At 38.3% G+C, this 22773-nt stretch overlaps 1 protein-coding gene across 2 annotated transcripts in view; it reads left to right on the forward strand.

Moving 5' to 3' along the window:
- The window catches only part of csnk1g1 (casein kinase 1, gamma 1), a 33189-nt gene that overhangs the window by 4660 nt on the left and 5756 nt on the right, over nt 1-22773 (forward strand). The window contains exons 2-12 of one of the 2 annotated variants that reach the window (XM_033987536.2): nt 4718-5047; nt 5548-5588; nt 6001-6070; nt 13885-14036; nt 14339-14573; nt 14651-14736; nt 15469-15553; nt 15629-15777; nt 16639-16746; nt 18424-18534; nt 22343-22443. In XM_033987536.2, the coding sequence (XP_033843427.1) occupies nt 4861-5047; nt 5548-5588; nt 6001-6070; nt 13885-14036; nt 14339-14573; nt 14651-14736; nt 15469-15553; nt 15629-15777; nt 16639-16746; nt 18424-18534; nt 22343-22443 (1325 nt within the window). In that variant the 5' untranslated portion in view covers nt 4718-4860. The remainder of the gene's footprint in view (nt 1-4717; nt 5048-5547; nt 5589-6000; nt 6071-13884; nt 14037-14338; nt 14574-14650; nt 14737-15468; nt 15554-15628; nt 15778-16638; nt 16747-18423; nt 18535-22342; nt 22444-22773) is intronic. The other variant, XM_033987541.2, reaches the window with a different exon arrangement.

Raw genomic sequence — 22773 nt, forward strand, 5'->3', positions numbered from 1 at the left:
CTTTCTTGGGAATAATTCTGCTTTTTGGTTTGGTTTCAATATTATTGCCAATCGTCTATATTTAAGTAATATATTGCACTTCAAAATCTGTTATCTTGACAGACCTACTTGAGTCACTCTCTTGCCTCCATGAAAATGTTATTCATGTGCGTTCCCTGAAATGTTCACCCGTATCTAATCTTGCATGATTACAGGTGTTAATAAAAAATAAAAAAAACCTTGAAAAATGTGTTTGATTGTTAATGGGATAATAAACAGAGATCATGCCCCAAAATACAAGGACGAATATGGTTTATTATTGACAGACTTTCCACTGGAAGCTTGTTAATAATAATAATATGCACAAAATGGGTTAAAAGTACAAAATAAGTAAAAGACTGTGTGCATTATTTACTTCGATAGGAAAACGTTGAAGTTTGTTCGTACGACACTCCTTAAATGAAATTTTTGAATTTGTACAACAAATGTTTGCATACTGAAAACAGTAGTAGTATGTGGCATGTTGTAGAGGGAAACCAGCAATCTGATATAATGAAGTGCCCTTCAGATGATCTGGCTGTGAGGAGTCCTAGACCAGTCATGATAACAAATTTTGAAACACGATGTATTGCTACAGAGAAATATTGCAAAACTTTGCAATCATTGGAACTGACACAATTAAAATATAGCACGATAATTCCACTAAACAAATTTTCATTAAAAGGCCTGAGCTTTAACAAGTTAATAGCAGAATGAACCAATAATTAACCATGAAAGTGATCCATTCTACCATCTACAGCTCAAATCTTATCACATTGCTGAAAAATGGCAAAGAATTTCAAATTTTTGCAAACAATTTGTACACATAATCAATACTGAGCCCCAAAATATATTGTTCCAGCTTTCATTTATTGAACACTAAGCCAATATAATAATTATTGCGACAGGCCGAGTCCTAGGCCTGTCACGATAACACATTTTGAAGTGTGATATATTAAAGATGAAAATACAGATGATAAACTATAATATTGAAACAAATTTGTGCCACTGATACAATGACCCTAAAGCAAGATTATCCCAAAAACTACTCTAAATGAGCAACATTTCTAAAGAAGGTGACCCACATTAAACTAATAGGAGAAGGAAACACTTCTGTAGTTGGATTCTATCAACATACTGAGCAATAGAAGATATTTATTCAACCTCTGTCCCTCAGATCTTATCGTTGTGCAGAAAATTTACAAAAAGTTCCCATGATAAATATTGACCCCCAAAAACTATTTCCCCATCTTTCATATATTGAACGATAAGTCGATAAAGGAATTATCGTGACAGGCCTAGGGAGTCCGGTTGTAGCCTTGTTGTAGTCCTGTTGTTGTTTTATTGTAGTATTATGGCCGTCTCGTTATCGTCTTGTAGTCTCGCCGTAGTCTTGAGGCTCAGTGTAGTTTGTTGTAGTCTCGCTGTAGTCTCGTTGTAGTGCTATTGTTGGGTTTATGTTGTCTCGTCTTGTCATAGTCCTGCTGTTGTCTTGTTGTAGTCCTGCTGTTTCATTGTAATCTTATGGTAGTCTTGTAGTCCTGTTGTCTCATTGTCGTCTTTTAGTCTTGCCATAGTCCTAAGGCTCGCTGTAGTTTTGTTGTTGTCTCGTTGTAATTTTGTTGTAGTCTCTGTGTAGTCTTATTGTCGTGTTGTTGCTTTTATGTAAGAACTCGGCACACTTGCCCTTGAGAGCAAACACAGGGTTTTGATGTTGGCTCCGTTCAGGCAACACGAGTGTGAGTCATCGGGAAACCCACACAAACAGTTTGTACGCCCGCCTTTTCATGGGCTCCCAAATCAAAATACTACTACTGGAGGTGAAGTGAGCATATTTGTGTGACAACGCTTCCAATTGGTTTATATGCTGCTTGACAATCCAACACATTAAATATTTTTTGGACTGTTTGACACAATCGCTGTAACATTGTGTCTCAGTCACTACATCTCCTGTTAGTTATAAATCACCCCTTAGTCATGTTTGTACAAAGTTCAATACAGAACACAAAAATTAGCCTTTAGCCCTGTTTCTTTGTTTGTATTTCTACTTTTTTGTTATAGTTTTGTGAGTTGTGATATTTGGTTTTTCAAAATAAAATGAACAGAATGTATTAGTGTACTGTTCCCAGTATTGACAAATTTTACATAATCAAAACAACATTCACAATATTATTGATATTAATCTACATGTAATTAGCGTTGTCACGATACAAAAAATTAAAGCTGTATTTCAATACTAAGGAATAGACTCAATAATCAATACAATAAAAATACACAATATAATAAAATGGTATTTATTTAGACAAAAGAATATGAACATTAAATAGTACTTGCTTTTATATTGTCATGTGGCCATATATTTTCGTAATCCCTCATTCGTACAGGTCTGTTCCATAGTGGTTTATGTGCGCACTAGTCTATGTGGTTTTATACCACCAAGATCATTCTAAAGCAATTCAAGAAAGTTTTATTCCTGTCCTGTGTAGGGATGGGATGGTAATAAAAAAAAATAAAAAATTGAGTGCAGATTATTGTGACCAAAATAATCAAGATTAATGATATTATCATGATAATTATTAAACCAAATCAGTATAATGTCCTCGTATGTGGACACCAGGACCTTGTAAAGAAAAGAAAAAATTGTGGCCTAGACAACCCAAAATATGTTGTCCAGATACGTGAACGCCAGGTCCTTGGAGGTTATAGGTATTCAGATTAATTCATGGTTGTTGTGAAACCATGCTCAGCTTCTAGCAAGCTGTGCAATCAGCTGTGCCAAATGCTGTTCAGCTAGTGCTAACCTAGCGATAGCAAAGTCAACATCAACATGGACTCATACAAATCCAAACTAACACAAACTACATTAGTTTATTTCACATGGTATGTTACTTATGATGGATATTTTCAGCTAAAGTTTGTCAAACAGTGCAGGATGGTTGTCTCATAAATGTACATGTAAGTTACTGGTGTTTGCCCTTGGAGCCGCAGCTTTTTTTTGTCAGGCTCTGCAGATTGGTGGCTCATCTTGTTGGTCTTGTTTTTCAAATCCATAATAATTCCACACATCAGACTTCATTGTCTTGAGTGAAGGATACATCATCGGGATCCAGATCCACTGACCTCTAGCCATGACAGTGACTGACGGTGAAGAACCATCCCCAATTCAGAATAGGCACAGAAGCTAACAAGTTTCATTGCTATGCTATTGCCCTTGTGAGCAAACATCAGAATTAACATGTAAACATTGTATTGAAACCGGAAACATGAGGCAGTCTGGTGCCATAAAGGCGATTACAATGGTGTGTGATGGTCATGATTATTGTCTCTGTAATCAGGATTATTTATAAAAAATGCCATGAACGATTAATTGCAGACCTTTTGTATCGTGTTACGATACTTGGTCAACTGAGTATCTTGTTTTGATCTAGTTTTAGAATCGATTAGTATCTGATTTTTGATGCTTTTGACAACCTTACCTGTAACATCATTTTAGAGCCATTACAAAGCCAATACTAGCCCCCCCAAAATGACTAAATGTTATTGGGTGAATTGTATTTACTTGAACAATCTGAAAAGTGTTTGTCCTTGTGTGCTGGCGTGCCCTTGAGCAGACTGGATAATCTGTTGACATAATAGTGTGTGCTGCTGACACAGAGTGGTGGACACTGCACAGGCTTCAGCAGGAGCTCATCAGACACGGGTTGATGTTGATGCTTCCTCTGTTTGTAGTCTCTGACCACGCAGACTTAATCATTTTTAAGACAGCTTCAAATAAACACTATTTAGGGAATATTTTCGAAGGTCTGTCACAATAACCCATTTTAAAGTGTGATATAACAATATATAATAATATAGAAGCTAATTTATGCCACTTACCTTAAAGTACACATGACACATTAGTTTACTCATTATATGGTTAACATCATTATAATACAGATTTTACATAGTCTAGTTCAATGTGCAGAAATTGTCCCTGCATTTTGGATGAAATTTTCTGTGTTGTGAGTATATGTAGAGGTATTCTGTTTTACTAAAAGTAATTACTAAAAGTTTCCATGATGATATGTTGACCCCCAACATTATTGTTCTGTCTATTATTTATTAAATCATAGTCTATATCAATTATTGTGACAGACATGTTATCTAGTGAATCTCCCCAAGTTCAGATTGCTGTAATTGACAGACGGATTAGCCAGTCAGAGACGTGTATGGTTTGCCCATATCAAAACAAAGATGGCTGCTTACGTGGAACAAAGAAAGGGAAAAACATCAGATTTCTGTAGAATCAATGAGCTGTAGAATCACAAAACTCTGGGGGGTGAGAGAAATTTGATTTTGTTTGTAAATGATGAGTGACCAATGAGCTCCTTTGTTTCACATGTGTTACTGAAATAAACAAATCTGATTGGACAATTGACCATATTTGGTTCTGGTTCAAGATGTGACGGAGGAAGTGGTGGCATGACTGATATCTCTCTGTATAAAAATACAGAGGGATATCAGTCTGGATTTGCCAGGCTAGCATGTAGTTTATTATATGCATTTCCTTTTCAATTCCATTTATTTTCTGGGTGGTATTGCACAAAAAACATACAATTGATAGTAACAATATTAGTAATGTTTTATTTTTTTCATTGCAATCAACATGAAATGACAATGTTTAATACAAGTTTTTAACATTCTTGTGTTTGTGTTCCAGGTGGGACTGGTTAATATCTCCAGATGCCGAGGCCACTGCTGCCCCTCCCCTCCCTGTGTTAGAGCTGCCTCTGTCCCATGAGAGTGTGCTCCGGGCGCTGCCACTGACCAGGGCTGTGGCTGCCCCCGCCGTCCCGCTCCACCATGGACCAGCAGAGGGACAAGTATGGAGAGCGGCCCTCCCGGAGCACCAAAGTGTCCCAGGGCAACCGCAGCGGGCACCCCTCCAGGCCCTCTGGCTCCTCCAGCTCCTCCGGGGTGCTCATGGTCGGACCCAACTTCCGCGTTGGCAAGAAGATTGGCTGTGGGAACTTTGGGGAACTTAAGCTTGGTGAGTTTGTGTCAGTTTGGAAAAGGGGGGATATGTCAGACAATCATATTCATATTCATCATTTTTAGAGGTTTTCGTATACTTGAATTTTACTGTCTTTAAAATATGAAAAACGGAACTAGCTAATTTTAAATGGTTTTCAAAGGTCCAAAGTCATTACTCACTTTTCTGACTTATTCCTAGCTTCCATATTATTCATCTAAAATAGTTTATGTGTAGAGACCGTACACAGTGATGTCATTATGACCCCAAGAGCTGCTTTTGCATTATATCTGTAATGGGGCAAGACAGCTTTTCTTGCTTTATTACATTGGCTACAGTCCCTTTTAAAGAACTAACTAAAGTTCTCACTCAGAGCATGACAAAAGCTGGCCAATAGAAGTACATTTGGAAAAGTAAACGAAATGTCAACAAGTCACCCCTGGAATAACAAAGAAGAGTGTGGTGTGTTGAGTGTTGTGTATTGTACTGATACAACTCTTTTTTTTCCCCCCTACCAGGCAAGAATCTGTACACCAATGAGTATGTTGCCATTAAACTGGTGAGTTATCTCTTTTTTAGTTGTGTTTTTTACAGAACAACATATAAGTTGAAGAACAACATTTAAGTTCACACATCTTAACTGCTACCATGTAGGAAAAAGGCCAAATCTAGCTTGGTAAAATGGATACACCCCTCTGCAGTACATGGTATCGAAAGGGGCATTTTTTAATGAGAAACAATATATTTTAATTCTCAATCAAGATACAATATAAAAAAAAATCTTTTAGGAGAGGTGCTTGGAAATTGTACATGCCCACAAAGTAAAAAAACAAAACAAACCCTGCTTAATCCACACTGACAAAATGGACAGCCAGCATATTCTAAGATACATTTTTAATACAGAAAATCTCTCCTAAATTAAGTTTTGTTGAGCTGTGTTTAAAGTAATTTTGTTTGTTGTCACTTTTCAGGAACCAGTGAAGTCAAGGGCCCCACAGCTGCATCTAGAATACCGCTTCTATAAAACGCTGGGAACCACAGGTGCGTACACACTAACTGAACCCCTGAATCATGATATATATATATATATATATATATATATATATATATATATATATATATATATATATATATATATATATATATATATATATATATATATATATAATGACTGGGTCTGGTGGTAGAGTCCAATGTGAGTGAATATATGGGTATATACACTGCCTGGCCCAAAAAAAAAGGTTATACACACAATATTTGGTTGTTCCGCCTTTAGCTTTGATTACAGCACGCATTCACTGTGGCATTGTTTCGATTTCGCTTCTGCAATGTCACAAGATTTATTTCCATCCAGTGTTGCATTAATTTTTCACCAAGATGTTGCATTGATGATGGTAGAGTCTGACCGCTGCACAAAGCCTTCTCTAGCACATCCCAAAGATTCTCAATGGGGTTAAGGTCTGGACTCTGTGGTGGACAATCCATGTGTGAAAATGATGTCTCACGCTCCCTGAAGCACTCTTTTACAATTTGAGCCCGATGAATCTTGGCATTGTCATCTTGGAATATGCCCGTGCCATCAGGGAAGAAAAAATCCATTGATGGAATAACCTGGTCATTCAATATATTCAGGTGTCAGCTGACCTCATTCTTTGAGCACAGACTGTTGCTGAACCTAGACCCGACCAACTTCAGGAGCCTCGACCTGTTTGCTTAGTTAAATCCAGGTGGCGACTTTTTTTTTTTGGCTAGGCAGTGTATATTCAATATATTGTTATAGATGAGAGAGGCCATTTGCACAGTTTGCCAGTAAACACATTTAAACAAATTTTAACATTTTTTTCTTAATGCATGTAAACCCGGAAAGTATGATTGAGGAAGCATGAATCGATTCCCAATAACACATCTGTAGAAGCCAATGCGTACTCGGATACCCACTGCATGTAACAACAGTCCGATTTACATTAGGCGCAGACTAGGAGCGGCATTCCGGCTTGTGTGTGTGTATATGTATCTGTATAGGATTTGAGGAGCGCACCGATAAAAATGTGTGCGCCCTGTTACTCTTGTTACGAGATGAGATGAGTTAAGTTGTTGAATAAAGACAAACTGTGCACTGTCTTGCCGTGTTGGTCTGTTTAAGCAAGGAAGACAGGAAGAAAATACATCATATTAAATCTAACTACCTCTCCATACCCACAGCCTCAAGAGACTGGTTAGAACAATATATTAGGGTTACATTTACATAAATGTTGGATCGCAGTGTGACTCTGAAGTGCTGTATGTTTACAAGTTTTCTCCCCGGCAAAACTCACAATGTTAATGAAACGTTTTTCACCAACAAATTTCTGAAACACTTTGGACTTAACAAATTTAAAGTGATCATCGAGGAAGGGGGATATGTGTGTTTAAACAAGAGAGAAATGTGAGAAAATGTTAATGCCTGAGAAAAGTATATAAAGTGTGTGTGGTGAGACGTTTTGCAGCCTTAATACGTATATAATAATTGTAAAAAATACAGCTGACTACTTTGCGGATTTCGCCTATTGCGGGCTATTTTTATAACCTAACCCCTGCAATAAATGAGGGACCACTGTATATGTAAATATATATATATGTGTATATATATGTGCTGCAGGGAAAAATAACTTGTGTGTAATGCGGTCCCTAGCTTGTCTGAAAATCAAATGCTCAACATAAATAAGATGTCGCTTATCTATTTCTGTTGGTTAGTATTTGCGCAGATTCTGAGGGGGAGTTGAAGACTGTGTTTCCTGTGCTAGCTGACTGGTCTGCCCGTGAAAAGGTTTTCCTTGTGCATAGTAAAGTGGCTTTTGAAACATTAATAATTAAAATAACTTAACAAACCCCACTTTTTAAGAAAATGCTTCTAAGCTTCCTTCATCTAATCACATTGCATTACAAAGAACAGAAATTACTCACGTAAAAGACAAAACACATTGATTTTGTGACTGAAGAAAGAGATGGTACTCTCTGGTGTGGGTTTGAACAGTCAGAAGGATATGTCACTCAAAGCTAGTGCTCATGGTGTAGTTGGTCCTGCGCTCTGTGCTTGTCTCTTTGGATGAACTGCCTGTTCAACAGCCAACAGACCCATATTGTTTGGGTGCTGCATATGTGATGTCTCAAGTCCCAAGCCCTGGGATAGAGTTGTGCTGGGTACAATCATTAATTCATTGGTAACGACGAGTGCCAAAGCTTGAGCTACATTTCGTACCCTGACCAATTGACCTTGGTTCAAGTTCAAGGTCTTTATTGTCCCACTAGGGGAAATTAGTACTGTAGTACTCAACATATAAAAACAGATACAACAAATGCAAAACAAATAATATATAGGATAAACATAAGAGAAGCAGCGATGTGCGTGTCACAAAAAGCCCAACAGAAATTGCACAACAATCAGGTACAGTGCAAATATGCCATACAAGTGCATTACTAAAAGCTGTTGGAGCTATTCAACATGTTATGTTTAATGCCGGCGTGTGTTTTCATGCTCCCAGAATGGTTCCGGGCCCATGGGCAGGGCTCTGCTACATAACCAAATGATGTCACCCAAACATAACAAATGTTTTATCAATACATAAAATGTAAATATACCTGAATTATACTTTTCAAAACTCAGACGGTTCTGAGCTGTGCAAGCTTGTTTTTTCACCAGATAGGAGCTAGTGATTGTAGCCGTATAAAACGTATTATTTACTAGCCAGCAGTTAGATTTTGCTTGTTTTTTTTCCCGTAACTGCCCAGTGCCCCCTCTAGTTTTTATGTATTTTAGCTTGGACTGACTTACTTTTTCCTTCATTACTTACTAACTATGCTATATATGCATCATGTATACTTAATTATGTTTAATATTCCCTTGGAACTGGTTCTCCTTTCTGGCCCAGCTCTTATCTGGTGCCAAATCAGCACCAAGAGCCAGCCATTCTTGAGAGAAAAATGGCAGAAGTGGTTCTGAAAAAGGAATTGGCCTAGAACCAACATCGGCACCAGCTTGGTGGAAAAGGGGTAACAGAGATGTCCCATAAGTCCAAGAGTACAACCTGGGAACTTCTCGCTGTAAGGCAGGACTGTGGACCTACTCAGGCCTGTGCTAAAAGCAGTCCTTAGTTTTAAATGCATGTTCATCTGTTTGTAATCAAACGTGTGCACCTCCACAAAGAGGATGATGAATAACCTCCCCAGCCTTAGTCACAGTTTGGCAGGGAAATCAAATGAGTGGTGCGTGCTCTTTGATCTACCTTCAGAGCTACGTGGCCAGACACAGGTTTAATGACCATTGTTTTCACAGAGGCAGCGGTTGGAAAAGGCCAACTGTGCGGAAACTCATTAAATATTTAGAGCGCGGGTCTGCCCCTCCTTATAGCGCTAACCTGCCCGCGTCCTTTCCTCCAGATGGGATAACATGACCTCCTTTTCTTCCCACTCTGCACTGTGCCAGTGTGGTTGTCATCGTGTCGCTCCTCTGGCTGGTATTGAATGAATGTGGTCGCACTCAGATGCCTAATCAGGTGCTCTTATCAGTGCGGAGCCAGCTGTCACAAGACGTTAGGAGAAATGAAGCGTTACTGTGGAAATATTCTGGCCAAATTCCTGTCAGTTCAGTCAGTTGTATTACCAGACAGTGGGTTCTAAAGCGCCACAGAGCCAAGGACAAAGGCGTACAGAGGATAAGGTGATTTCATTGCAGGAGGGTGGACACTATTGAGCTGTTAAAGGTATTTCCAGCAAGGCCTGATGATGAAACCTGACACCAGCGCTGAAATCACTGCGCACACCAGTGAACAACCATCTCATAGTGACCTGACTCCTACTGTGCACAATATAGGTCTGTAGCTAAGGCTTGGACTAGTACACCATTTGTCAGCAATTTTAAAAAAACCTTGAAGATTTCTTGATTGAGAAAATAGAAGCTGTATCAACAATATTATAATAGTGCAATTGTTGTTCTGAGATCTACAACATTATTATCAAGTGTTTTGCCTATAATGACCTCAAAAAGAGACAAAAATGTCTAGTGTAATCTCTCAAACGAGGGTTTAAAGTAATATTTCTGTCCTTTTGTGATTTAATTATACGCTCCATTCGCATTTTGTGAAAGACTTGAACCTCAACTAACACATTAATTGGCACATTCCTGTTTAAGGCTACAGCAAGTTAATTGATCAATCGCAACTAATCGAGAATTGAAACGGTTGTCAACTATTTCAGCAATCAAGTAATCTTTAACTGGTTTATACATGGGTCCAAAACATGTGATGAGCTGAGAAAAGAGGTTTTATGACAGATCAGGAAATGTGTAAATGTAGTGTTTTTCATAATAACATTTTTGTCTGTAAATATGTTCCACCCTGGTGCTTCGCTTCAGCTTAATCTGGTTACAATATTCACAAAATCTCATTCACAAGCCTTTTGTGACCTAAACAACTAATCAAATGAATAATCACTATATTAATCGATTAGCAAAATAATTGTGCATTGTTAAAATAATGCCTGAGGTATAGTTATCAAGATACTGCAAAAAACAAAAAAGTAGATATTTTTGTCAGTATGGCACACCCGTAATTCACATGATGTATATATTCTATATTACAGTCCAGATAATGATTGCCATTGTCGGTTGTTAAACTGTTCTGTGCTTACTTCAATGATCAGTTCTTGAAGTGAAACTTGTATTCTTTTATAAAATTCCATTTTGTTCCAAATTTGTTATTGTAATGTAATCAGTGTAGAGTTTTAGGAATGAACAAATAATTTAAACTGTTTAACATCAGGTTGTGACGTAATAATAGAATTAAAACATGTTAAGTATTCATAGTTTCTGAATGCACTCTATAACATGCCTAAAGTCTGCCAGCTTTTGTTAAGGAAAAAATCACTAATGCTATGAAATGTTGGATCTACTTGAGGAGAAATAAAATGTTTAGTATTCTTTAGATGATTCAAAGCGGATTTATATATACCTAATGACAACATTTGGACCCAAATACCAAATGACGGTGACACTTGGTTTCTCTGTGTGTGTGTGTTTTTTTTTTTCTCATACTATGTTTTTATGGATATCTTTCCAAACTATTAAAGTAAAAACAAAAAACTGAGGGGAGTGAGCCGAGTCTTTGGCAAAATTAGACTGTTGTTTTTCTAAGATGGAATAGATTACACAAGCGGCTCGGTCTTGCATATGCACTCACTGAGCTCCATTACATTTGTGTGTTAATGTTTACCCAACAGCCCCCTCAGATCTGTCCTCAGAATCCTTGGACTTCCCCTCCTCCTCCCCACTCGCATGGTTCACCTTGGACCTAAATTAGAAACATCATTAATCTGAAGAAATAGTTATCGCAGGAGGTGGGCAATGTAGCTTAATAAATCATATCACACAATGTCTTTATAGCCTGGATTCAGTTTTTTATTTGATCATTGTTTGATCTCTGCATAATATAGGACATTTAAAGACTATAGCTGCATAGTTCACTCTTGTAAACTTTAAGTAATGTTATATTATCTCATCAAAAACATACCTGGAGTTGTGTTTTGTTTCATTTATACGTAAGACACATATGAGCAACTCTTTATTTATTAGTCTGTCTACATCTCCAAAGCTCAAAATGCTCTGTTCTATGTTCTAATGTCATGAAGTGGTAAAAATGACCAGCTACCTTTTACTTTTTGTAGAGATAGGAAATTCCAGAGCTGAAATGATCCAAATGATTCTAGTGAAGGTGTGTGGAGTTTAAAAACACAGTGGAGCACTTCCTGTATTACCACATGCCATTAAAAAGCTCAGAGCAAGACAAACTCATAGATGGTGTTTTCCGTTTGAGACTCGCCCTATATATACAGGGTTTGTTTGTTAAACATGTGTGAATGAAACCAAACACAACTCATGTTTGATCAGGAAACATTATAACATAGATCAGAAAATGGTGTAATATGGGCCCTTTAAAGGACACATTATGCAAATTGATGTTATAATATTGTTCCCTCATTAATTCACACTTGTTTTATTAATCCTTTTTACAAAGTCGTCTTGTCTGAGCCTCAGAAATCACTTGGTTGAATTTTCCCTGGATAGTCTCCTCAAAGGTAGAAATCAAATCTAAAGCTCTCCTGTGCTGTTTTTAAGTTCATAAACCATCTCTGGACACGTTCTGAACATGTTTGAGGTCAAATTGTGTTTATGATGAACACATGGCTCTATTAGCAAAGCAGTCATGTCTCGTAATGGCCTTATTTATTTATTCATTCCCACTGCTGACATCAGAGGATACTCCAATGTTGAAATAAAGTAATGGAAATGCACTTGTAGTGTTGAAACTGTGTTTTCCAAATGTAGACATTATTTATACTTCAAAGGTGACTAAAAGCACGCTGAAATAAGAATTAGAGCCACTAGAATGCATAATATATTCACTTTAAAATATAACTACTTTTTCTGAGGCTGTGATGGGCTGGCATCTTGCATTATCTGCAGCAAAATATTTTATTCTTTTTTTATTGTCTAATGACTTTCATTTTATTAATACATTTGACTGCTTGAATAATTGTTTGTAAAAAAAATGAAAGTTGTAGCACACTGTGGGTAATTTGCAGTGCTCTGAGGTGGCCAAGGATCCACAGGTGCATCCTTGGTACATGAGCCAAACGGAGGAGTGGAGCGTGTGGGACGTGAGGGCTTTGGGGGAATAGGAACACCACTTAGCGGAGCTCTGATGACGTGGATTGCTCTGAAGTGGTTTAAAAGCCGAGGATCCTGGGAATTAGGAAATGCCCACTAAATCTACCTTTTGCCACTAAACTGTGTATATTGTGTTTTTAATAGCATTGTCTACTGTTTCTTGTCATTTTTTGGAAACTGTGCAAGTGCAAACTAGGTAAATTTGCAGTTTTGTGTTCAAAAATGTGTGCTGCCTTCAGTGGCCTCTGCAATTTCAAGTAGTTGGTGACATCACTAAAGATGGCCCTTACAGCCAGGTGTTTCTGATTACAAACTCCTGACTTCAGGGGTGGAGTTTGAAGTGGATATCTGTTATGCCAATCACACTGTCCTTATACTCCCAGACCCTGTCCCTCCTCTTGTCCCACTCTCTTCTCTCACTCACTTCTCTCTTGGTTGTGGGCAGAGTTTAGGTGTTTTTCTATCTTCTATTTATCAGCTGTTTGAATGTAGATGCAAAACACAGATATGACTGACCTAAGGATTATAGTGTGTAGACATCATCAAACCAAAACATGCACAACAGACTAATCCTCCTAAGTAACCCAAGGTTTGGAGTAGAGGTACGGAGTTGCCTGCTTCTGTTGGGTTGTGCAAATGGCTTTAAATGATGGGTCAAATGCAGATAACTCTTTTACCCATAGGGAAGTTGACCTTCTCTGGGACCTTACAGTGCATATGACATGTTTTCATGTTTTATTAATTTTGACTTGGTTTGGTGAGATTGTACTATTGATAAATATTTTTCTTAGTTTCATCAGTTAATGCCGACAATTTATGCACAAGGAAGGCATTTTTTCTGACAGAATAAACATCAATTTAACAAAATAAAGTTGTTAATTTTAATTTTTCAAATCATCAACTATTTTGTGTTTAGTTTTGTCCTTTGTTAACGGTATAGTTACTAGGTACCAGTATGTTATGTCTGCTGCCAATTTCCAACCAGGAAGTAAATTTATAAACTTCACTAAAATTACTATTTTAGAAACTAGGCAAACCTCTTTATGAAATATTAAAAATAATGTTGTTAACTTTGTCTTAGTAAAATGTGTAATTTAACCTGTCATATACACTTTTTGTTGAAGTGATGTGTTGTATTTGTGTTTTGTGGTTGCAGCGGAGGGCGTGCCTCAGGTGTACTACTTTGGCCCATGTGGGAAGTACAATGCCATGGTGCTGGAGCTGCTGGGCCCCAGTCTGGAGGACCTGTTTGACCTGTGTGACCGGACCTTCTCACTCAAGACAGTCCTGATGATAGCCATTCAGCTGGTGAGTACCGGCCACTGCAGAGACAGTCTCTGGTCTGGCTTTCAATGCTGTCAGTTTGCTGTCCTTCTCTCTGACAAGGACAGACAGGGCTCTTTTTGAAACCTTCAAAGCACAGTAAATCTTCATCTGCAGGACACACAGTTTAACCCTTATTTCCAACATTATTTTTCACTGTTCCACTCTTAATGTCTTATTTACAATATGAATTAGTTAGACTTGTCTGACAAACGCAAAAATATTAAAAGTAAAATTAATTTGACTGCACATTATAACAGACTTTTCCTTATGCTTTCTCCTTGCAGCTTTCTCGAATGGAGTATGTGCACTCGAAAAACCTCATCTATCGAGATGTAAAACCTGAAAACTTTCTGATTGGAAGACAGGGAAACAAAAAAGAACACATTATTCACATCATTGACTTTGGCCTGGCCAAAGAATACATCGACCCAGAGACCAAAAAACACATTCCATACCGAGAGCATAAGAGTTTGACTGGCACTGCCCGATACATGTCCATCAACACACACCTGGGGAAAGGTATGCCAACACACAACATGTGTGGACTTTGTGTATGGTATAGAAGTTTGACTGTCAGTCTCTGGTTTGTGTTGTAGAGCAAAGCCGGCGTGACGACCTGGAGGCTTTAGGACACATGTTCATGTACTTCCTCCGAGGGAGTCTGCCCTGGCAGGGACTCAAGGTGTGTTAGTATATCTGTGACCTCTCATTTTAGAATGGAAATCTTTCCCTAGTCTAGGGGTTGGCAAACCTTTTTGCTTTGGGTGCAATTTTGAAAAGTTCATGTATCCGAGTGTGCTGCCACAAGACATAGTTATGACATACATTTTCAGCTCATTTGTTAAATTGCCACATTGTAGTTTTTATAATGTTGCCTATCACTTAGCTATGTTTGTCCCTCCTCCTAGGTGCCTAGGTTTGCTGCCCCTGCCCTGGTCTGTGGGCTACAAAACCTTATTATCCTATTAATATAATTTTAAACAGATCCAGTAATTTCTAATAATCAATGAAGAGGTCTTAATTGTAGAGATCTTCAACTAATCATCAGTCAGTAAAAGTATGTGGTTTGTGGCAGAGTGCAGACCTTGGAGGAAGAAATTGGTCTGATTTTGTGTCAAAATTTGGTCATGTTCAGGAAAGGAAAGCCTTTTTTATTTATTTTTAATACCATGGTCAGTCAATATGAAGAAAATATGGATTAAATCTTTTGTCATATCTCCCAGCCCTACTTGTTGGTGTAGTTTAAAATGATAAATCCTGAAGACCACTAATATCAATGGTGCAGTCTTTCCATAAATCATTACCAGCCTACACAGGCTTCATTAGTGGGATAGATGATTCATAGTGATTTCTAACAAACACATATGGGGCTTATTTTTACTGACATTATCTGCTCTTATCATCTGTTCTTCAGGCAGACACACTGAAAGAACGATACCAAAAGATTGGAGACACAAAACGAAACACTCCTATTGAAGTGCTGTGTGAAAACTTCCCAGGTATGTTAGGGTTTGCTCATCAATAACGCATATCACTGCATTTAGTTAACCTACTTTTGTATGTTGTTTTCTCAGAGGAGATGGCCACGTATCTGCGGTATGTGCGGAGACTGGACTTCTTTGAGAAACCAGACTATGAGTATCTGAGGACCCTCTTCACTGAGCTGTTTGAGAGAAAAGGATACACGTTTGACTACACTTATGACTGGGTCGGACGCCAGATCGTAAGTCACCTCAGCATGGGGACCAGTGCTCACTAGAGCCAGACTAAAGTTTTTTTTGTTTTTTTTTTAATAAGATGGGACTTTTTATCGCTCTGCAGAAATGAATACAAACGTGAATGCAAGAAATTGGAAAAAAATATTTATATACTGATCATGTATAATTTTAAAGTATAAATTGGCAAAAAAGTGAAAAAACAGTAAAAAAAATGTATGCAGTGATTAATGGTGCATTTCATAATTTTTCTGATGGAAGATCTGCTACTTGCTTGTTTCCATGGAGATGTTATTGTTTCATCTGAAATGTTCTAGTGTGGCAAAAAACTTGGCAGTATGGCATTTATTCAATTACAGGTGTTTTTAAGGCAAAAACGAAATGCACAGATACGATCTGTAACATGGCAGGGTGTTGTCACCTGCTTGTGGTTTTATGCCACAAGCAGGTGTAGAATATTCCAGGCAGAGCACTAACATCTCCATGAAGAAGGTCTGGTAGTGGGCCGTTCACCTGAAAAGTTGCACAGAGTGCACCTTTACATTAAAATAGATTTGTCACTTACCCTTTTTAAATTCTCCCTAATTTAGATTTAATGTAGTTGAGTTTTATTTGCAGTTTTGTGGCTGTTGTGTGTCTCTAGACGAGACGCATCACTCACAAAAATAATTAACAAAATCAAAATCTGCCATATCATCCCGCAATTCACCGTGGCAACATGAAACAAATAGATTTCTTGTATTGAAACGGTATACAGAATTAAAACAAGTTAGCATCCAAATATCCATATGTAAATAGTTATGCATATTACTACTGGTGTTGCTAATCCCTCATGCACTCAGACTGAGTCCTGTCCTGTTGTGTTCCAGCCCACCCCGGTCGGCTCTGTCCACATCGACTCTGGAGCGTCGGCCATCACACGAGAGAGCCATGCACACAGAGACAGACCCTCCCAGCACCAGCCTGTCCGGAATCAGGTACCGCCAGGGCACAACAGATAAACTATGAAACACCAAGTAACCGTTTGGTATTTACTATAACGTGTCTGATTTTTTAATTTGATATTTTTTATTAAAAGGGAAAGAGGTGGACACAACAGCTGGTCAACAATTTGTGTCTATACCCAGTGCCTATTGACACTGTTAAGAGTAATATTTTTAATACCATTAGTTTTCATTGCAATACTGGCTAATGAATCTCTGCTTCATTCGTGCATGGTTTGGAGACACGTGCGTGGAGTTTGCACAGATGAAAAGACATTAGCTAGAGTGAAGATGTTGAGGTTAATTTTATGGGTTATAAGGGGGGGATTGGATTAGGAATGTTACTAATTAGGGTGTTTAAGATCTTAAGATAAAGTTGGAGATGCCAGATTCAGATGTCTTAAACATACTATTTGTTTGGGAGATTCCTGCCTATGCAAGATGGTAGGACAGGAGACTTCGAGGATGAATGAAGAGGAGATTTAGTCATACAGTGACAAAAAAACAAAAACAAACTAAAATTAGTGCAGAGGATTATTGATGTGAGAAATTTCCTAATGGAGGGGATATATTAGGTAACATGAGGTTTAATTCCACTTCATTTTGAGCTTGATCTAAACTTTATTTTATAGCACATTTGCAAAAAAATACAGCTGCCTAAATTGCTGTACATATTCACTAACACAGGAAAAATCCCAAAAGAATTTAAACACACAATTCAACACTAAACACAACACTTATACAACAGTAATTAAAATTGAAGTTTGAGGAGATTTCAGCCTCAAACTATTAACACATTTAAAGGCTGATTGAAAAGCAAATTCTTTTGTACAGTATTTTCCAGAATCTCAGATAGGGCTGCAAGATTCATGGCAGTCAAATCAAAATCGCAATTTAGATGGAAGCACTTCGTAAATGTCAAATGTTGCAATTTTTAAAGTACCATAATTTCATCCACAAACAACAAAATCTTTTGTCTAATAAAAAATCCTAGAGATCATAGATGAGGACTCAAATGGCTGAAAAGGGGGTTTAGAAGCTCCCTACGCTGTTTTATTCCTGATCAAATGTGTGAGTGAATGAGCACAAATCTTTGCTTACATGTACGGGGCTTCATGCTTGGTTCAATAATGACTCTTCTGGTTTAAACCTTGATTTTAATTTGGATTCACATTTTTTTATTTGACTTTTTTGTTCTTAATTTCTCATGCTGCTTTGCATGGTCCGTGACACTGCACTTCCGGATCTACATCTTTTCCTAACCACTCTCTCATCGCTCCTCCCTCCTGCTCCTCCTCCTTCTCCCTCACTCCTCCTCCCTCCTTCTGCTCCTCACTCCTCCCCCCTCTCGCCTTCTGCCCCTCCCTCCCCCCCTTCTCTTGCTCCTCACTCTCCTCCTCCCTCCCTTACTCCCTTCTCTTACTCTTCACTTTCCTCCTCCTACTCCTCCCCCCGTCCCTCCTCTTCCTCCTCACTCCCTCTTCTTTCTCACTCCCTCCTCTTCACTCCTTCCTCCTTCTCACTCCCTTCTCTTGCTCTTCACTCCCTCCTCCTGCTCCTCACTTCCTTCTCCTCCTCACTCCCTCTTCCTTCTCATTCTCTTCTGCTCCTCACTCCCTCTTCCTCACTCCCTCCTTCCCCTCCTCCTCATCCCCTCCTGACCGCGAGCAGACAGCGTCCTCCGAGCGGCGAGGGGCTTGGGAGGTGCAGCCATCGCGACAGGCCAACTCCTCGTACCTCAGCTCCCACCTGGCAGCAGACAGGCACGGGGGTTCAGTGCAGGTACCCACCCTTCCCTCCTCTGTCCACCGGGGGTAGGGGCAGATCTGAGTGCGGCAAACCAAAGCGAACTAAAGCTATAACTATGGAACTTTGTTGTTTATGTCCATGCTTCCGGAAGTAAATTACCCATTCACTAATCAACGTTTTGAATACAAATCACAGACTTTATATTTCTTTTCTTTTTTGGTGACTTGATTTAATTCTCAAAAGAGCAAATATTCAGGTTGTGGTGTAATATATTGTTTCCTAACCAGCATAACTGGACTAATTTAACAGACTTCTTACTTTAAATCTGTTGCAGTAAAGTTTGTATCTAAAATATGGGTAAGGCCAGACAAAAACATTTAGGACCTGCTTGTTTTCCCAAATAACAGCTTGGACATAATGGAGCTTAACAGTCCTGCCCACTTTGAAGCCCGCAGATGATCTGGAACAAATTTTCCAATAATTTTCCCACAGACTTTAGAAAATATTTTAATAAGAGCTTAAAGATACAACAGAGGCTAACTAGTTATGTGGCAACTACCTATGTCCCTACCAACTAATGTGTTTGTTTTCAGTCCAAAAAAAACCAAACATTTGAAAGGGGGGATATTATACAAAATTGACTTTTTGGAGTTTACTACTTGTTATAACGTTGTTCCCTCATCAAAAACATGCCTGAAGAGGTTTTAAATTATTATCTGTGCATGTTTCAGTAATTTAGCAATCTCTCCTGGGCCTATTCAAACCCTTCTTACTGTTAACAGTGTGATCCTGTACAAGGCTCAGCCCGAAAGCCTACGTCATCCATGCTCCCACGCAGCAATTTTCCGTAAATATACAAAACAATACACTACAACTTTACAAACCTGATAGGATGTGCAGAAGTTTCAATAGTGAGATGCGCAACGGTTGCAGTGTGATAGCACTCTGACAGGGGAGAGACTTGGCGCAGAGAGCAAAGGAAGAGGAGACTCAAAGTGTCAAAAACAAAAGTGTAACTTATTAAACATGTTAATATGTTCTTTCAGCAAATATAGCGTGTTCAAAACAATTAAAGGTAACTTGGTGATCTACAGATGTTATGTGTTGGCATTTATTGCCCCATAGAGGTGTATTACCCCCTCTTTAATTAAAATGATTGATCTTGTGGTCATCAGTTACCACATAGCTTTGTAGCTTTGAGCAAGCTTTCAAGCCAATCATTTTCTGAAAGCCAATGGGAAAAATGAATGGGAAATTTACTTCCGGAACCAATTGGTGGGCGGTTACTGTTGATTTCCATTCACTTGACTGCCCCACTGACCAACCTGACGTGCAACCTGCCCCCTGCTGGTTCTCCCAGGACAGATCTGCCTCTGCTCCCGTCCCTTCCTCTGAGCCTGGCTGGTGTTGTCCTGCTCACATGTGCATGTCACCTGGTGCCTGCTCCACATTGGTACAGTGTGGCTGGGCTTGTAACTTCATGAGGATCAGAGCTTTAAGCATGGCACAGTAACCTGGTGAACCGCATGCTTTTGTGAGGGGACAATCTGTGTACTCTGCATTCATGACAGGCCGTCTTCAGTACATGGAAATGAGAAGGCTTTGTTTGCATGGGTGTAAAACAATTTATATTAACTTGCATATTATATTTTTTTTACTGCTGAGTTTCAGATGACATCACAACATTCTATAGGTCAATAATATCTAATACAGGCAGGCAGGTAAAATAAATATTTTTGTTGTAATTCAGCGAGTTCTTGAGTCTAATCAATAATAGAACATATTAGGTCCAACGTTTGCCGACTGAAATATCCAAAAAGTAAATGCACAAAGTACAATGTGATCATGCCCCCATCTGAGAGTATATCTTACCATTCTAGACTGTGAAAACCACCAATACTTTATCTTAAGATGGTCTTACACTGTGCAGTTTTTGGCTCGATTTTGACAAACATTTTTTATCATGCGACAATTTTGGCCCCTACAGTTGAAACCAGAAGTTTACATACATTATGAAAAAAGACACATACACTTTTTTTGTTCTCACTGTCTGACATAAAACCAGACTAAACTTTTCCTGTTTTAGGTAATTTAGGATTACTAAATGCCAGAATAATGAAAAATGGTCAAAAAAATACTTTTCTAATTACTTTCTTCAGAGTCAGACGTTTACATACAGTACTGTGCCTTTAAACAGTTTGGGAAAACCCAGATGATGATGACATGTCTTTGGAAGCTTTTGATTGGTTTATTGACAACATCTAACTTAATTAGGGGATATACCTGTTGATGTATTTGAAGGCACACCTGAAACACACTGCTTCTTTGTGTAATGGGAAAGTCAAAAGAAATCAGCCAAGATATCAGGAAGGGAACTGTGGACTTCTACAAGTCTGGTTCACCCTTGGGTGCAATTTCCAGATGCCTGAAGCTACCATGTTGTGTCCCAGAGATGCATGTGGTTTGGTCTGAAATGTGCTCATCAGCCCAAAAACAAAAGCAAAAGACCTTGTGAAGATGCTGCTGAAGCTGGTAAGAGTGTGTCAATATCCACAGTGAAACGAGTAGTGTACTGACATGAGCTGAAAGGCCACTCTGCAAGAAGAACATAAAAAGGCCAGATTACAGTTTGCAAATGCGCACAGGGACAAAGACATTCATGTTTGGAGACATATCCTTTCGTCTGATGAAACTAAAATTGAACCCTTTGGCCATAATGAGTAGCCATCACAAAGCCCTGATCTCAATCCTATTGAAAATTTATGGGTAAACCTAAAAAGGCATGCGTGAGCAGGGTGGCCTACAAACTTTGTTAAGTTACACCAGTCAGGAGGAATGGGTCAAAATTCCTGCCAGCTATTGTGAGGATACGGTATCCAAAACATTTGACCCAAGTCATACAGTTTAAAGGTAATGATAGTGTTTGGTATACTAATGAAATATGTGTAAACTTAATAATGAAAGTAATTAAAATTTGTCAAAAAAAATCTTCTCTCATTCTGGCTTTTAGCAAATAGACATAACTTTGGTAATCCTAATTGACCTAAAACAGGAAAAGTTTAGTCTGATTTCATGCCAGTGAGAAAAAAAAGTGTATGTGTCTTTATATAGTGCATGTAAACTTCTGGTTTCAAATGTGCATGTGCCTCTGTCATGCAGTGTAGGAGCTGTGATTACCTGCTGATGATGAGCTCACAGGGATATAAAAATCACAAAGTGTAAGCCCATTTTAAAATGATCACATTTGCATATTGGGTATGGGCCAATTTCAACTTTTTTTTTTTGTCATTCGCTGTCATTCATTCAGCAAAATGTCACAGTCACATTTCAATGTTTGTTGAAATTCCATGTTTCACAACTTTATAAAGCAGAATAATTAATCATATTAAAAAGCCAAAATAATTCTTGATCTGCCCATCACCACAAATCATCTGTCTGTATTGGTTGGTCAGAACATGGTATTTTAAACTTTCTCCTGCATTTTATCCATTTTTGTCACTGATGTTCTTACTTTTTTTTTTTGTATAGCTACATTTTAATGTCTTCTATTTGCAGGCTACTGCAAAAGTTAATACAACTAGAAAAGTCATAAATACCTTTTGCACATAATGGTAATATTTCAGTTTTCCTACAAATAGTGTACACAGTGTACTTGATTCTAATGGCATTGATAATATTAGTCCAGCCCTAACAATTACCCTGAGCAATACTGAGGTAGCTGAATCTTAGGTATTCAGCTATAAGTGTAACCCATTTTCTTGTCAGGGGTCTGTTTATTAATATTTGCATATGATTTCATGAAATCCTTTATTTTTGACCCTTAACACCTGTTTTCACTCAGGTGGTGAGTTCAACCAATGGGGAGCTGAATGCGGATGACCCGGCCCACTCGAACGCACCAATCACGGCGCAGACAGAGGTGGAGGTGGTGGACGAGGCCAAGTATGATTCCTTTCCTCTGCAGTCCCTTTAACTGTGTGCAATACTGTCAAACTGAATACACCTCATATCAGCGCTTTTAATGCCATACTTTTCATACCACATATATAAAGCACAACGAAAGTATTTTATATTAGTCCATTATGCTCACGTTTTCAGCCATTCCATTTGACAGCAGTATAATGAAAACTTTGTTGTACCAGTCAGATTTTCTTGTTAAAATTCAGAGTATAGGTGTCACATAAATATATATATGTATATATATATGTGTATATATATATATATATATATATATATGTATATATATGTATATGTATATATATGTATATGTGT

The sequence above is a fragment of the Periophthalmus magnuspinnatus genome, chromosome 3, assembly GCF_009829125.3.
Source record: "Periophthalmus magnuspinnatus isolate fPerMag1 chromosome 3, fPerMag1.2.pri, whole genome shotgun sequence".
Taxonomy (NCBI): Eukaryota; Metazoa; Chordata; class Actinopteri; order Gobiiformes; family Gobiidae; genus Periophthalmus; species Periophthalmus magnuspinnatus.